Source organism: Lethenteron reissneri, chromosome 53, assembly GCF_015708825.2.
Source record: "Lethenteron reissneri isolate LAM-NWPU_2019-01 chromosome 53, ASM1570882v1, whole genome shotgun sequence".
Taxonomy (NCBI): Eukaryota; Metazoa; Chordata; class Hyperoartia; order Petromyzontiformes; family Petromyzontidae; genus Lethenteron; species Lethenteron reissneri.
Genome location: NC_083831.1, coordinates 8,815,076 through 8,831,539, shown reverse-complemented (window position 1 = coordinate 8,831,539; position 16,464 = coordinate 8,815,076). Strand labels below are relative to the sequence as shown.

The 16,464-nt window shown below is 50.4% G+C and overlaps 1 protein-coding gene across 1 annotated transcript in view; it reads right to left on the bottom strand.

Annotated features, from left to right (window-relative positions):
* The window catches only part of LOC133356221 (protein Daple-like), a 54,843-nt gene that overhangs the window by 16,728 nt on the left and 21,651 nt on the right, over window positions 1-16,464 (bottom strand). The window contains exons 4-9 of the mRNA XM_061573597.1: window positions 7,444-7,513; window positions 4,653-4,711; window positions 3,562-3,645; window positions 3,184-3,321; window positions 2,551-2,750; window positions 298-379 (exon numbers count right to left, since the gene is read on the bottom strand). Coding sequence (XP_061429581.1) covers window positions 298-379; window positions 2,551-2,750; window positions 3,184-3,321; window positions 3,562-3,645; window positions 4,653-4,711; window positions 7,444-7,513 — 633 coding nt within the window. The remainder of the gene's footprint in view (window positions 1-297; window positions 380-2,550; window positions 2,751-3,183; window positions 3,322-3,561; window positions 3,646-4,652; window positions 4,712-7,443; window positions 7,514-16,464) is intronic.

Below are 16,464 nucleotides of genomic sequence, written 5' to 3'. Positions count from 1 at the left end.
TCAACCTTTTACACGAGGCATAAAACTTTACACGAAACTTGACGTTACTATTTTAAGATGCGTTGCATTATATCATCGAGCACGGCATCGAGGCCATGGCCACGCCACGGGTGACCTTGACGTTGTTACAAACGATCCCGAGCTTGGCCGTCACAAAACTGGGTCGGCTTTGTGCAGCACAAAAGGGAGCTTTGGCCTCGAGCTGGGTGGCTAATTATACCGTGTGCGCTCACAATCAATCTCGGGGAGGGAGGGAGGGACCGCAAGTACCCAGCGTTATCCCATGGACTCTCTAACCTCGTGGCGGAGTCGCTGAACCTCGGAGTGCAGCCGCTGCACATCTTGCTTCACGTCCGTGAGCTCCTCTTTCTTCTCATCCCTGCACGTGGGGTGTGGGAGCGAGTGGCAAGGGGTACCCGTCACGTGTCACTCACTGGGTTTTACCATGACGACAGGCGTGGTGAAACCTATAAGGGAACCTTTAGCCCGTGAGCCAGACACGATCCACTGCATCATTTCATATGGCCCACGCGATGAATATCAATCTATATATAACACTGGTCAACACACTTTTTCTGGCATAAGGTATTCCAACGTTTTGAATGTAATTTTGGGGTGCTGATTCCAAATCTGGCATCAGTTTTTGTCTATCACATCAGGTTTTTGAGATATCAAATATTGCATTTTCAAGAAAAACTGCAGAAGAAAAATATTAAATGAATGTGGATATCTACATAAATTGATATTATAAACACACTATTCTAAAAATACAGCACGATGTTTTAACACTAAAGCAGTCACTGACTCGCAACAACTTGCAATCATAAGTGACAGAGTTAATTTCGGGTAAAGTCAATGAAAATGGGGTATGCCGATAGCATAAAAATGATGTGATAGAGCAAATCTAAGATCAGATTTGGAATCAGCACCCTGAAATTAGTCTAAAACAGCTGCAAAAGTCCAGGCCAGAATTTTTTTTTTTGACCAGTGTAATCAGCGCATGAGCAAAGATGAGAAAGCACACAAGTATCGCACAATTATGGATGACTGCCGTTTGTTGTTGTTCCAGCACACCTCCGATTAGCGCGGTTGGCTACGTAAGGTGCTAAAGAAGTTCAACACACGTACAGTACGCTACGCTGTTTTCTTCTGCTCATTACCCCACGGCATGGCGCCTGTAACATCCGGCCGAATTATCCAGGCTCAAACCCCGCTTAGTTTGCGAGATCTGCTGAGAGCGTACCCATTCCATGGTATTTTGGTCATCGGTGAACTGCTAGTTTTAGAATCAAATATATAAAAAACACGACAGGGATAGAACACGTCTTATTTGCAATCAAGTGGAGAGCGATCCCTAAAAATACGTACGAGATGCGTCTGGCAAAGGCTTGTTAACCGTAATAGAAGGCGAAACGGTAGTGGCTAAAATAAACAGACATTAATAAACTTGTATTTGTGTGACACCTAAATGTAACCGATGTCAACGGGCAGAGTGAGATCCTGCTGCCAAAGGCAGCCGAAACAAATTAAATCCAGCGAAACGAAGGTCAAATATAAAAACGACATTTGCGATTGCGCAGTCACGAGTTGCTCTCCCGCAGGACCGCTCCGCACGATGCCCGATGCTTTCGGGAACTGAATGTTCCTGAAGAAGCTCTCAGCATGCGGAGCGAAAACGTCGGACATGGCGCCAAAGATCGCGCGGTACAACCCGAAAACACGCCGGAGAGTGTGTACAGCACAACTGCGAAAACTTACACGGCGGTCATAACCAGCTTGACCATGGCATCACAATTACAACCTCCTCCAGGTCACACCCCTTTTCATATTCCAAATGTGGAGGAAAAAAAATGGAAGACCCGGAGAAAAATCCAAGCGACCACGGGGAGAGAGACACGCAAACTCCAAATATACAGCAGCAGGCGTCAGGGTCGGGATCGAACCCACGACCTCCTACATACCTGGCGAGGTAGTTAACATCTCAACATCAAACCCACGACCTCCTGTATACCTAACAAGGTACTTAACATCTCAACATCGAACCCACGACCTCCTGTATACCTTTTGGAGGTAGTTACCATCTCAACATCGAACCCACGACCTCCTGTATACCTTGTCGAGGTAGTTAACATCTCAACATCTAACCCACAACCTCCTGTGTACCTGGCGAGGAAGTTAACATCTTCTAGCCACCGTGGCACTCCACTGTGGGTGGCATTGTAAAAAGTAATCCAGCGACCCGGGCCGTACTTGCGAGGATATTAAGCCCTGCCAAGCTAACTGTGGGTGGTGGATTGACGAGGGCCGAGTGCGTGCGCGACTATAAATAACAGGATGTGAGGATTCAAAATAATATGAGGTAAATAGTATTTGTCCAAGAGCACAACCGCCGGACGGAGATGGAGCGACGAAATCAGCTATTGCACAGGTTGGCCCTGGAGGATTATTATATCGCAGCAGAGCGCGAGAGATGGCGGCAGTTGGCAGTGGATTTGGCCGATGTTGACGACGATGGTTTTAAACATAGGGACGTTTCAGAAATGCGCTCACAACTCCTGCTGCGCCCGCCGCAGCTTGAAGTTGCTCTCCGCGGGACTCGCGGCGGCCTTGTCGGCGGGGCTGCCGTGCTTGTCCCAGTGGTTCGCGGCGGAGCCGGGCGGATCCGCAGCCACCCCGTTGCCAACCGACGCCGCGGGTGGCTCTGGCGCGGCACGGAGCCGCTCCACCTCCAGCGTCAGATCCACAACCGTCTACGGGGAGGGAGGAGAAGCGATCGTGCAACCGTGCAACCGTGCAACCGACGTACGCACGTGGTACGTGGACGCTGCTGCTGCCGTCGTGCGAACTGGTCGGCGCACTCGACTTTGCCCGTTCGACCTCCCATCGGGAGTCGTCGGTGCAAGTTTTTCTTAAACTGCGCCGCCACCGCCCCTTGTGCAGTACGCAAATTGATGCACAACCGCGGTTGGTCGATGGGCAGGCCATGCACGGTGGGGGGGGCGGGGGTAATGCGTGGGGGTGCTCCCACTGTTTTTCCCAAGACATGCGGCCAGCGTGGAAGCTTCCTTAGAGAGGCTCTGCAGAGAGACCTACGAGTGAAGGGCCGTCCCGCCTGCCTGTTGCAGTTTTTAAAATCACGGCGCATCGAAGAGATTTCTCATTCCCCCCCCCCTCCCATCTCACCTGGGAAAACGAGTCTCTCTCCTCCACGACGCCTCGCAAGCGATTGGCCAGGCTGCTGTGACTCGGCAGATCGGGGCTTTCTGCAGCATTGGAATCTGCCCAGTGCAGATCAAGGACATTCTCAGGGTTGTGGGTGACCTGCATAGAGGTGAGAGACGCGAACGACACGCAGTGACGTCGTGAATTCGTGCACGCACACGTGTTTTTTTTTCTCACACCGAGCGTTTTTGTCTTTAAGAACTGCTTTTTGTATTTTAGTTTGTTGTCCATTCCCCCCCCCCCCACGCACATCTCCAATTAGTACGGTCGGCTATGTATGATGCGACAGAACAGAGGGGGAAACGCGAGACGCGCAAGGGTTAAACGTCAAACTCTTACCTCCTTGATATGGTTAACGATCGCCGCCTGGGTCTCCAGGTCCAGCTGAGTTATTTTTTCAATGAATGCCTCCTTCTTCTCGCACTGCGGGGGGCACAAGAACGCTGCTGTGGGTACTACGACACGGCAGATTGGAACGTGCAACGCTTCTCAAAAAGAGCTATTACGGCTCAGTGGGCCTTACCTGGTAAAACATTTTTTTTTATATATATATATATATATCTTTTTGCCAGGATCAAAAATGATGAAAAATAAGAATAGATTTTACCCTTTCTGGCAATACAACATGTGTCAAGATGTTGAACCACCAAATAGAAACCTTTTGCAAGGCAGCAATTCTGCATTAACCACACGTACCTGTGGTGAACATGCAAACAAGCTAACATGCTCTGATAATTATCGATGCGTCGTCTTTGAAACCGATTGGCCTTTAGAGCCTAGTCTCACCACCAGTGTTAGACCAGAGGACGCCACAATACAGCAACAAAGACAATGCAAGCACGAGAGCACTTAAAGCTTGGGTCGAGCAAGTTAGGGGCCGTCCATAAATGACGTCACGCGATTTTGGATGATTTTTGACCCTCCCCCCCCCCTTCGTCACACGGCGTCGCAAAAAGTCCGACCCCCCCCTCCAAATATGACGTTAAAAAGTTCTGCCCCCCCCCCCACCCCCCAAAAAAAATGCTTCAAATCTTCAAATCGCTTTAAACTATTGTCATTGTAGTGCGTATTTAATGTGGCGCTGCACTCTGATGTTGTAGGAGAAAACAGTTATTAAAAAGTCTATTTAATTAAGTAGAACGTGTTGTCTATATTTATTTGAAGTTGCGCATTTTGATGTGACGTCACATTTCTCAACCCCCCCCCCTCCCCCATCGTCACAAATGTCTGACCCTCCCCCCCCCCAGGTGCGTGACATCATTTATGGACGGCTCCTTATGTCAACGGGACATTTCTGCCCGTATCAACAATCTTGATTTGAAGCTTCAACAATGATGAAAAATAACAATAGGTTTTACCCTTCATGGCAACAAAGAATAGTGTAGTTCAGGGTGGCGTGTTGTGGACGGGTGGGCGGGCGGGCAGCTCACCTGCACGGCACACCCCAGCATGAGCAGAAGCACCCTCCTCAGTTCTTGCACGCTGCGCTCTGCTCGGCACCCACAACGACACGGACGAGGACGACGACGCGACTCGGGTGAGCGACACTTGCCGAGCGTTGCGTCCCTGCGACAACCTGCCTGGTGAGCAGAGGTCGCAACCGGGTACCCGATACCCGTACCCTACCCCATATCTGGCTACCCGTACCCGGCCAGGTATGGGTACGGGTAGCCGTTTGTGACCCTGGTGCGGCCGGGTACGGGTAGGCCGTGAGTCACTGGTGAGTAACTGTTTGTCACTCATTTCGGGTAGGGTACGGGTAGGGAACGGGTACCCGTACCCGGCCGAGTACGGGTACCCATTTGCGACCCTGGTGCGGCCGGGTACGGGTAAGGAATCAAAACCCATTTGCGATCTCTGCTGGTGAGCTGTTGCCACTCCCCCGCGGGTGGCCTAACAATGCACCACCTAGCCCGGAGCGAGCGTCGCTGTGGTGTCGCGGCCACTTAAAGGAATATTTATATGTATAAACACGTTATTCTAAGATAATTGGTTTTTTACCCTTCTATCTGGCAACAAAACTGACACCTTTTTTACAAGGAGTCATGTTTGCATAGACCACAATACCTGCAGTCGGAATGCAAACAAAAAACATAACTCTGATAATGTGCACTGTCCTTGAAGTTGATTGGTCCACACCCGAGACAGCTTTCCTTAGAGCCTAGTCTCACATGGGTTGGACCAGATGATGCATTACGACTGCAGGTATTGTGGTCTATGCAAACATTACTCCTAGTAAAAAAGGTGTCAGTTTTGTTGCCAGATATAAGGGTAAAAAAACAATTATCATATTTTTTACTGGCAAATGAGGTTCCAATGACGTTATTCTAATTTTATCACGATCGCGATGTCGGATCGCGAGACGCGGCGTCCGATCTGATCTCCCTTTGAGCGGCGTGATCAAAGTGTCAAACCTCACCGTTTAACACTCAGACCTGGAATTTTAGCCAAATTTGGTGCAGAATCAAACTTACCGATGGATTTGTTTTTTGTAGTGTGCACTCATTTGTGATTGGGCTGAGGCCACATACTCACTACACCCGGTTTAATGACGGGCAGCTGAAATCACGATTAGAACCCAGGATCTTAGCGGTGCCAGTGCAACGCTCTGACCTCTGATCCACCCGGCCTCAATGTCACAGCCACCAAGACTTTTTTTTTCCCACCATACAGCCAAGCCGTGCCGAGCCAGCTCAGGAGCCACCAGGTTTGTTTTTCCACTGCACAAGCCGAGCCATGCTGCCAACGTCACACGCAACCAATGCATCATTAACCCTGCCCCTGGCCCTGCTTGGCCCCAAGCCAGATTCAGATGTCACGCGAGGCCAGCGTATCTCGATTTCATTATAGGCTCGGCTCGGCTCGGCAAATGGCCAGTGGAAATTCACCTGTACGGTGACCGCTCAGTTCTGGCTCAGCTCGGATGTCCCACAGCGACCGTTTCCGTCAGTGGTGGCTCCCCCCATTGCGGTGGAAGCTGGGAGAACCCCTAAACTCCGACCTTCGTGTGATTTGTTGTTTATGCCTTTAGTTTGTTGTCCTCCACCTGCACCTCCTGATTAGCACCGTTGGCTACGTACAGTGCGAAAGAAGTTCAACGTACATACCTACATTGGCCAAACAGTGCCGGCATTTCACACGAGCCACAGGGAGAGAGAAAGTCGGACGGCACGCTGCGCACGATCTAATTTCTCATTGGAACAGGGCCACGTTTTGAACCGTGATGCCCCGTGCCCTCCAGACACAATTATGCTATCGTGTGTCCTCTGCAGCCAGGGAACACTGAAAGAGCCAGGTGACCAGTCCAGACAACAACGCCGTCCTGAAGGCTATCAAAGATTTGCAAAGAAAACACAGATAATAATAATCACGACTGACGATTGTGCTGATTGTAGTAATTTGAACCTAGGATCTCAGGTCTCAGCTGGTACAGCTGAGATCCTGGGTTTGCATTCAGCTAGCTGCCTGTAATTAAAACTGGCTTCACAAGTGGCGGTCTGAACCCGGTCAACTAATGACGGACAAAGAATAATGATCACTTTAAATTGTATTTTTGCATCTCTGGGATTCAAGTATCGGTTTCGCTGTCATGCAACGAACATTGCTCGCATATCCTGAGCGGGTGGGAAAGTTTTGCGTGTGGACCAGAGGGTCACTTGAAAAGGGACAACGGAGGTGGGGGGCTCTGTGACGTCCACTTCTGGGGGCCGTTCTCCAACCCGGAAGGGTTGCCACTGCTCTGCGAGAGAACTGAATGGGGGGCCTCGTCTCCTGGCATGACGTCAAATGCACAATCGGGGAAAAATATATTGTCAAATGCACGAATGTGGATGTGTGCCCTGTGTATGCCCCGTGTATGCCGTGTGTGTGTGCCGTGTGTGTACTCTGTGTGTGTGTGTGTATGCCCTGTGTGTGTGTGTGCACTCTGTGCGTGCCGTGTGTGTATGGGGAGCAGTAGTTTAGCGGTTAGTGAGCGGCGATCATGAACCCGGCAACCCTGCGTGACGAATTCCTGAACCGGTCCTGGGGCCTCCCCTAGGCCGACTCAGCCTTGAACAAGTACCTGGTGCGGTGTGTAAACAACTGCACCAGGGGGACAAAGGAGACGGCCGTGCGTGGTGCTGGCCACCCACCCCATCATGTGCCACCGGCCTTTTCGGTGCTCGCAAACAGCACACCTGTCCTGTGTGCCCTGCGTACCTCTGCCGGGGGCGCCCGTACCTGAGTGGGGGTCTCGGGCCAACGTCAGAACGTCCGGAAGCGGCATGACGATCACCTGGTGCAGGCTTTCCTGTTACGCAAACACGCGGGCGCGCACGTTACACAGGTACGGTAGCGACGAGAGGTTACAATTGGTCAATTGTTTTTTTTTCTCTCTCAATAACACGCTCATTTTCAACTTGCGAAAGTGCCCGGTACGGTATTTCGGCGCGCCCTCGAAGAGAGAGAACGACGGGCCGAATACGAGCTTGGAGGTCAGCCGCATGGCGAGCCGGCACGACCAACAATTTGCCCAAGTTCTACGGTCTCGTATATGTGAAGGTGTTTCGGCCAAATAATGGGTCGTTACACGTGGTTGGGAAGGAATCCAGAGCACTCGGAGAAGACCCACACGTGCGCGGGGGCCACACTGTTATCCCGTACAGATGGGACAGGCGGAGTGCACACTTGCTGTACTGCCTTCGCCTGGTGAGCCATGGGTACGATGGGGCTCCTCGATGCCCACAGGAAGGGAATTTCACAAGGCAGGTTTTCCCCCGCCGCTTTGCGAGGGTTCGGTTTTGTGCGATTTGGCGTGCACATGGCGGCTCACCTATATCTACCCAAGATTGGCGATATTACGCGATTTGAATTCACTCGTACGAAGCTAAACGGTCAGACGTGGGACGACATTGCTTGCGTGCTGGATGCGCCACCCGGCAGGCAGCTGCCTCGAGCGGTTTCGCTTTGCGAGCACCTTTTTTTGTAGAAGGCATCTACCGTATAAAGCGAGGGAAAACCTGTATCCGTGCGATCCATCAACCCTCGCCTCCGCGGTACTGGATTATAGACCACGTGCATAGCCACCACCGCCCAAATCTCGCGACACACACATACACGCACGCAATAAATCACACTCAAGGGTCTAAACCAGCACCGTATAATGGGGACTACATTGTCCTCGACATCCACTCGGTGTCAACCCAGTTCATAGTACGAGACATCGTTAGGGTACAATATCATAACCTTTGTTTGTACTGGAGAAATCCGATGAGCTAGGAAGCTATTTTGTTCTAGAGATGTCCAGTCGGGCACGTTCATCGACTGCCAAACTCGGGTCCGTGTCACCCACTACGGGGGCCAACCTTTTCCGCACGGACAAATCATCTCCGTTTAAAAAGCCCGCGGGCCACAGCCTGAACTCGGGTTACCACCCAAGGTAGCAACGTCACTCGTGGCGCCGCCTGTTTTGTTACCCGGCGTGTGCGCGTTAATTACTTGACAGCCCCACTGGCTCCAAACGGTTATCACAGAATTCACCGTTATTGGCCACAATAAGGACATTGGAACCAACTACGCTGTGACCGACAAAAGTGGTGTGTGGTCTGGGGCTCGTGGACTAAAATACGAATAATGTAAAAATAGGGTGTCAGTTTTGTTGCCAGATGGAAGGGTAAAAAAACAATTATCATAATTTTTACTGGCAAATGAGGTTCCAATGGTGTAAATGCTTAACCCGAGCTCTCATACTGATGGTGCATTGTCTTTGAGTTGTGCGCCTTTTGGCGTCATCTGGTCCAACCCATGTGAGACTAGGCTCTAAGGAAAGTTGTGTCGGGTGTGGACCAATCAACTTCAAGGACAGTGCACATTATCAGTTACGTTTTTTGTTTGCATTATGACTGCAGGTATTGTGGTCTATGCAAACATGACTCCTTGTAAAAAAGGTGTCAGCTTTGTTGCCAGATGGAAGGGTAAAAAACCAATTATCGCGAATAATGTAGTCACATGCTGTGCACGTGCCCAGTGCCGGATTAAGCTAGTACGGGGCCTGTAGCATATGTTATAAAGGGGTCCTAAAAAAACCACGTAAATATGAAAACACATAAATGTTTAACTTGCATAGTAAAGTAATTGGATTTTTTCATTTGCTATACAGCCAGATATAATACGACAAATCGCTAACCTTAAACACCCAGTCGTTCATAAAAGTTGAAGGCGGTATAGTACTATAGTAATAGAGCAAGTGCAGAATCACTGAACCGGATTTGATGGCTTGAAAGCATTTAGCGCGGGGCCCTTGAAAGTGCGGGGTCCATAGCATATGTAGCTACTTGTGCTACTACGATAATCCGGCACTGCACGTGTCTAATCGACCGTCATGAATGTCTCACACCCCCCTCTCTCTCCACACACACACACAATGGCCATGAGGAATGTTCCATGAGTTTATCATGCAAATCAGTCGAGGTTCGAGGGAGGGGAACAAAGGGAATCGGGGAAAGGTGTTCGACGCATCCGGTCGCAGGTAACCAACTCACAGAACCGGCTTCCTTGTATAAATAAGGGGAGGCGAGATAAGGCTGGATGGGTGGGTGGATAATGAAGCAGACGAGGGTGAAAGGAGTGGTGGGAGGGAAGTGTGTGTGGGTGTGTGGGTGGGTGTGGGTGGGTGCGTGCGTGCGTGTATGGAGGAGTTCGATTGCCACTCACGGCCAACCCCAGTGACGATTATCTGAACCGGTCCTGGGCCTCCCCTAGGTCGACTCAGCCTCAAATGAGTACCTGGTGCGGTGTGTAAACATCGTCACTAGGGAGACAAAGGCGGTCGGGCGTGGTGCTTGCCACCCACCCCCTCGTGTACCGTTGCGGCTTTCATAGGTGCTCGCTAACAGCACTTGCCCCTACAGTCTGTTGAGGCTATACGGGGGGTCTTTATCTTTGTATGGAGGAGGCTCGTGAAGGACGCTGCTGCTGCTACTGGGCAGTTGGAGGCAGTCGCCCTCCAGCAACAACGGAGGGCAGAGGAGCGACGCTCACAACAACGAGCAGGGCGGATAAAATACAGCAAAAGTTGGCACAGTAAGGGGGTTACCTACTGGTGTTGCATCTACCGGTCATCTCAGTCAGCCAACCCATGGCACCTGCTAGGTCTGTCCCGAGACCTCCTCCTGTCAGCGAGCCTTCGACACTTCACGTGGTCTCAAAGTGCACCTGGCCTGGCACAGGCGCCGTGGTGACGTCACTTAGTAGCGAATGGCGGCTAATGGTATTGGCAGTGTGGGTGGGTGCAGTGCGTGTGGGTGGGTGCAGTGCGTGTGGGTGGGTAAGTGAGTGGGTGGGTGCAGTGTGGGTAGGTGAGTGGGTGGGTGCAGTGTGGGTAGGTGAGTGGGTGGGTGCAGTGTGGGTGAGTGGGTGGGTGCAGTGTGGGTGGGTGCAGTGCGTGTGGGTGGGTGGGTGGGTGCAGTGCGTGGGTGGGTGCAGTGCGTGTGGGTGCAGGGTGGGTGCAGTGCGTGTGGGTGCAGTGCGTGTGGGTGCAGTGCGGGTGGGTGCAGTGTGGGTGGGTGGGTGCAGTGTGGGTGCAGTGTGGGTGGGTGCAGTGTGGGTGCAGTGTGGGTGGGTGGGTGGGTGCAGTGTGGGTGGGTGCAGTGTGGGTGGGTGGGTGCAGTGTGGGTGGGTGCAGTGTGGGTGGGTGGGTGCAGTGTGGGTGGGTGCAGTGCGTGCGGGTGGGTGCGTGGGTGCAGTGTGGGTGGGTGGGTGCAGTGTGGGTGGGTGGGTGCAGTGTGGGTGGGTGCAGTGTGGGTGGGTGCAGTGCGTGCGGGTGCAGTGCGTGCGGGTGGGTGCAGTGAATGTGGTGGGTGGGTGCATGTGGGTGGGTGGGTGCAGTGTGGGTGGGTGGGTGCAGTGCGTGTGTGAGTGGGTGGGTGCAGTGCGTGTGGGTGGGTGCAGTGCGTGTGTGAGTGGGTGTGTGAGTGGGTGGGTGCAGTGTGGGTGGGTGGATGCAGTGCGGGTGGGTGGGTGCAGTGCGTGCAAGGGGTGGAGACTGCAGGATATAACCCTCGTGCCAAAACACAAACGCACGCACGGATCGCAGCCGCTACAACAAAATAAGTTCTGGTGCCAATGCGCTTCGCCCCGTCACCCCCCTCCTCCTCCCTTCTTTGTCACGGTTTGTTGGGCGTAGGCCAGAAACAAACGGCCCCTATCGGAAGGTGTAACGGGGTAAGAGATGAAACAGTTTTTTTTTCTTGAATTGGGCACGGGCTGTAAGCACTTTGGAGGAGAAACGATGGGAGGGAATTCCAGAGTTTATCCACGCGAAAAATACGTTTTGGGGAGTCAAGTTTCAAGTTTATTTTGTTTGACCGGGCGAGACCTCGCGATATAGATTAAGAGTGGCAGACCCGGGGCGGGTCACCAAAACGACAAAAGAACTAGCGTAAAAAAAACAAGCGCGGATGGCTACGTACGGTGCGAAAGAAGTTCAACATACATACAAAAACAACCAAATAAAAAACAGTCATGGGGCATGGTAGTGGACGTGTCCCATTTTGCTCGAATGTTGATGGTTCACACCACGCTACATGCACCCCCCCCCCCAGAGAAAACACTAATTCTGATTGGGTATGAAAATAAATAAAAATGCCTCTATTTATGCGACTTTTTTGGGGGGGTTAGATCGTGTAAATATATGAATGTGTCGTCAAACCCGCCACCACCTGACACAGCCAATTGGCAAGGTTTGTCACGTGAACAGAACGTGCCAACTTGTTACTAGTCCAGCGCACACACGGGTGTGTTGGAGAGTAAACCCACGACATTCACAATTCGTGTACGCCTGTGTTTGCCTACCCATCGACATCCGCCTCTGTTAGGTACCTGGCAGACAGTGTCAACATCATTCGCACTGGGGAGACAAAGGTGACCAGGGGTGGAATGCTGGCAACCCCCACCACGTGTGCCAACTACATTTGCCCCAACAGAACGACGGTGCTGTACAACTCTGTACAGTTTCGATTTAAAGCTTTCGTGACTGCAGGGATTCATCTTCTTGTTTCTTTCGGTAAAGTCACGTAGAAGGGAAATAATAAAATAATACAAATAAAACATTAAGTAATTCTCACGACGTTTCGGCCACAACGCAAGCAAGCAGCCGTCCTCAGGTGAAGAACAGGTCTGTCGGGAAGACAGCGTCTGAATGAAACACCCCAGGTTTGGAGCGAAAATTCTGTACAGGCTCTTTGGTTCTTTCGGTAAAGTCACGTAGGTATAAAATAACATACAACCACGACGTTTCGGGTGCAACACAAGCGTCCATCATCAGGTGGGAAAGCGACCTACGTGACTTTACCGAAAGAACCAAAGAGTATGGATTCCTGCAGTCACGAAAGCTTCAAGTCAACTCTGTACAGCTGTCACGCGCGTGTTCTGGTCGTAGCGTGCGCCTTCCGTCGTCGTGATTGTCCGACGTTTCGCCGCACATGCTCGGTGGGAGCTTCTCGTCAGCTGTCGAGACCCCCCCCCCCCCACACAAATAAGCAAACTACCACCCCCACCACGTAACCTACACAGACTGCGTCTACACAGGCAGCAGTAGGCGGTGTACGTGTTGTGGGTGGACATGCATGCTATCGGTGGGTGGTGTTTTGTGAGCGAGTCGGGGAACTCGTGGCCAGAGTTCGTGTTGATGGCAGCGTTCCCGGCGAAAAGTCTCGCCGAGTCTCAAAAGCCTCTTTTTGCAGGAGGGTTCTGCCAAGTGCCAAGCCACTTTTGTTGAGCTATCCATTTGTGGCCAGGTCGCTTCTGAAAAATTAAGTTAATAGCGCAGTGGGCTGCTAGGATGGGGATGGTTTAGTTTTCTTTGCGTGTTCATGGGTGAATTGTTTACCTTTCTTGTACTTTGCACTGCTATCGTGTTATTCTAATGAGACCTCCTTTACCAGTGGCAAATATATATTAATATGTTTTTACCCTTTCAACTGGTACAAAAACTGACACCTTTATACAAAGGCAAACGACCATTTGGCGTCATCTGGTCCAACACCAATGGAGACTAGGCTCTAAGAAAAGCTGTCTCGGGTGTGGACCAATCAACTTCAGGGACTGTGCATATCATTATCAGAGTTGTTTCTTTTTGTTTGCATTTGGACTGCTTGTGTTGTGGTTATTGCAAACATGATCCCTTGTATAAAGGTGTCAGTTTTTGTACCAGTTGAAAGGGTAAAAACCTATTACTATCGTGTTATTGTACTGTTTGTTGTTGTGACGTTCTTACCCTGTGCCCCGACTGGACATCTGTAAAAAAAACTGTATAATAGCTCATTCGATTCCTCCCATATGAATAGATATTCTGATTCTGAAAGTTTTCACAGTAGGGGGGCGGAGGGCGATGTTTATACGTGCAATCCTCATTGAGTAGTTTGCAGATTATTTTTCAGCATTAGGATGTTTGACCAACACCAGTTAAATTGTAGGGGATTTTTTTTGTACACAATAGGAGGAAACCAGAAAACGCAGAGGAAACCCACGCAGAACACACAAACCCCATACAGAAAGTTTCACGCGTAGGAGGGCTTTCGCCACCAATATCACCCATAATACAAGTTTTTTTGTTTGTTAGATCACGTAGATATGTGTCGTTAATTTTGACACGTAGGCTTTCGCGACCAATGTTATTCATAATCAACGTTTTTGGGTTTAGATCGCGTTATTTATAAATGTGTCGTAACCCTTCACCACCCGACACGGCCAATCAGTAAAAAAGTGTCACGTTGACAAAAGACAAATAGTTCACTGCTTTAGCCCACCAGTGTGTTGAAGCGTGAAACCACAACATTTACAATTTGAGTACGTTTCGCTGGTAATTGCATCCAGCATCATCGGGCAATTCGCCAGAATGGTGAGGCTCTGCTGTGTCTCCCGTTCTTATATAGAGCAGCAGCAGGTTGACAAAACGTGGCGATTCGTTACTCGTACAGCGCACCGGTGTGTCGGAGCATTTGCCCCATACACAAAGTCACACCCGAGCCGGGAGTCGAACCCAGGCTGCCCTTCTAGCTGCGAGGCACGAACGCTGCCACCGTGCCGCTGGAACTTTAGCGTCCGCCCGCGAGTGGTGGCGAGTCAGTGATTGCGAGCGAGCGAGTTGCGTGGAGTAAGTTTGATGGGCACAAGCGTCCGAGTGTGGGAGGATGGTTGGGTGAGCAAAGTGGTGGTGGTGTAGTAGTCACATGACCATCCAAGCAGCAGGGGGTAACAGGGGATTTAGGGGAGGGGGGCGGACAAGAGGCAAGTTCCAAGTCTATGACAGATGCCTGGCTCCTGGTTAGGGAATTCGAATTTACGCTCAACTTGTTATGTAGACTAGCCGTAGCTTCAGCCGCACCAACCTTATCATAATAATAAAAAAAGCTCCTATCCAGGGGCCTGTCCTGGCTCCTCCCCCCTCAACCAGTATATATACAAGGTCGGGTCTCTTGGATTTTCTCTTTTACTTGATACAGCAAGCGTGCTGTGACGGTTCCACCTGAAGACACTTTAAATCGGAATTGTATGTTTTATTTTTATTATTTTATTATTTCCCTTCTACGTGACTTTACCGAAAGAACCAAGAAGATGAATCCCTGCAGTCACGAAAGCTTTAAATCGGAATTTTATTATGTTTAATTTTTATCATTTTATTATTTCCCTTCTACGTGACTATACCGAAAGAACTAAGAAGAAGAGGAGGCAGTAGCATTAATAGTAGTTTATATATACAAGGACGATTTTCTTGGGATTTCTCTTTACTTGATACAGCTAAGCGTGCTGTGACGGTTCCACCTGAAGACGGAAGCTTGTGTTGCCTCCGAAACGTCGTGATTTTTTATATTACTTTTATTAATTTAAATGTAATTTTGAATTTTTTACCTACGTGACTTTACCGAAAAAACCTAAGAGTAGGATGGGGATGGTTTAGTTGTATTTGTGCATGCGTTTGGGTGATGTGTTTACCTTGCCTTGCACTTTGCCCTCCTGTCGTGTTGTTGTTGTGTTGTTTGTTGTTGTAACTTTCTTACCCCGTGCCTCTACTGGCCAGCTGTGAAAAGTAGCTTCATAGCTCATCGGATTCCTCTACTATAAATAAATAAACACCACCGATTCTGAAGTAGCAGCAGAAACCGGTCCACGCAAGCTATCACAGGGCATCACGGTCAAAACAACATTTTATTTCGCATAGACTTGAGCCACTTTAACGTGATGATATTTTCTTTGTGTGTGTGTGTGGTGTTGTGGAGGCGATTCGTGACTGCGCAGAGTTCATCAGCTCACTCGGTTTAAATCACAGGCCGCCCGGCCAAAACCTCGAATCAAAACACGCGGGATTATCTGCGGTGTCTGCTCAGCGCCTTAACATTTTAAATCCTAAAAGTATCCCGTTCTGTACGAGTTGCCGAGCCAATGCCTTCTTCAGGTTACCCTCCACACACTGGCCTCATTCGGTCCAATTATAGGTTACCCTTCACACACTGGTCACATTGGGTAGGTTACCCTCCACACACTGGTCACATTGGGTAGGTTACCCTTCACACACTGGCCACATTGGGTAGGTTACCCTTCACACACTGGCCACATTAGGTAGGTTACCCTACACACACTGGCCACATTGGGTAGGTTACCCTTCACACACTGGCCACATTAGGTAGGTTACCCTACACACACTAGCCACATTGGGTAGGTTACCATTCACACACTGGCCACATTGGGTAGGTTACCCTTCACACACTGGCCACATTGGGTAGGTTACCCTTCACACACTGGCCACATTGGGTAGGTTACCCTTCACACACTGGTCACATTGGGTAGGTTACCCTTCACACACTGGCCACATTGGGTAGGTTACCCTTCACACACTGGCCACATTGGGTAGGTTACCCTTCACACACTGGTCACATTGTGTAGGTTACCCTTCACACACTGGGCACATTAGGTCCATACTGGTCACATGGGGTAGGTTACCATTCACACACTGGTCACATTGGGCTGGTTACCCTACACACACTGGCCACATTGGGTAGGTTACCCTTCACACACTGGTCACATTGGGTAGGTTACCCTTCACACACTGGCCACATTGGGTAGGTTACCCTTCACACACTGGCCACATTGGGTAGGTTACCCTTCACACACTGGCCACATTGGGTAGGTTACCCTTCACACACTGGTCACATTGGGTAGGGTACCCTTCACACACTGGCCACATTGGGTAGGTTACCCTTCACA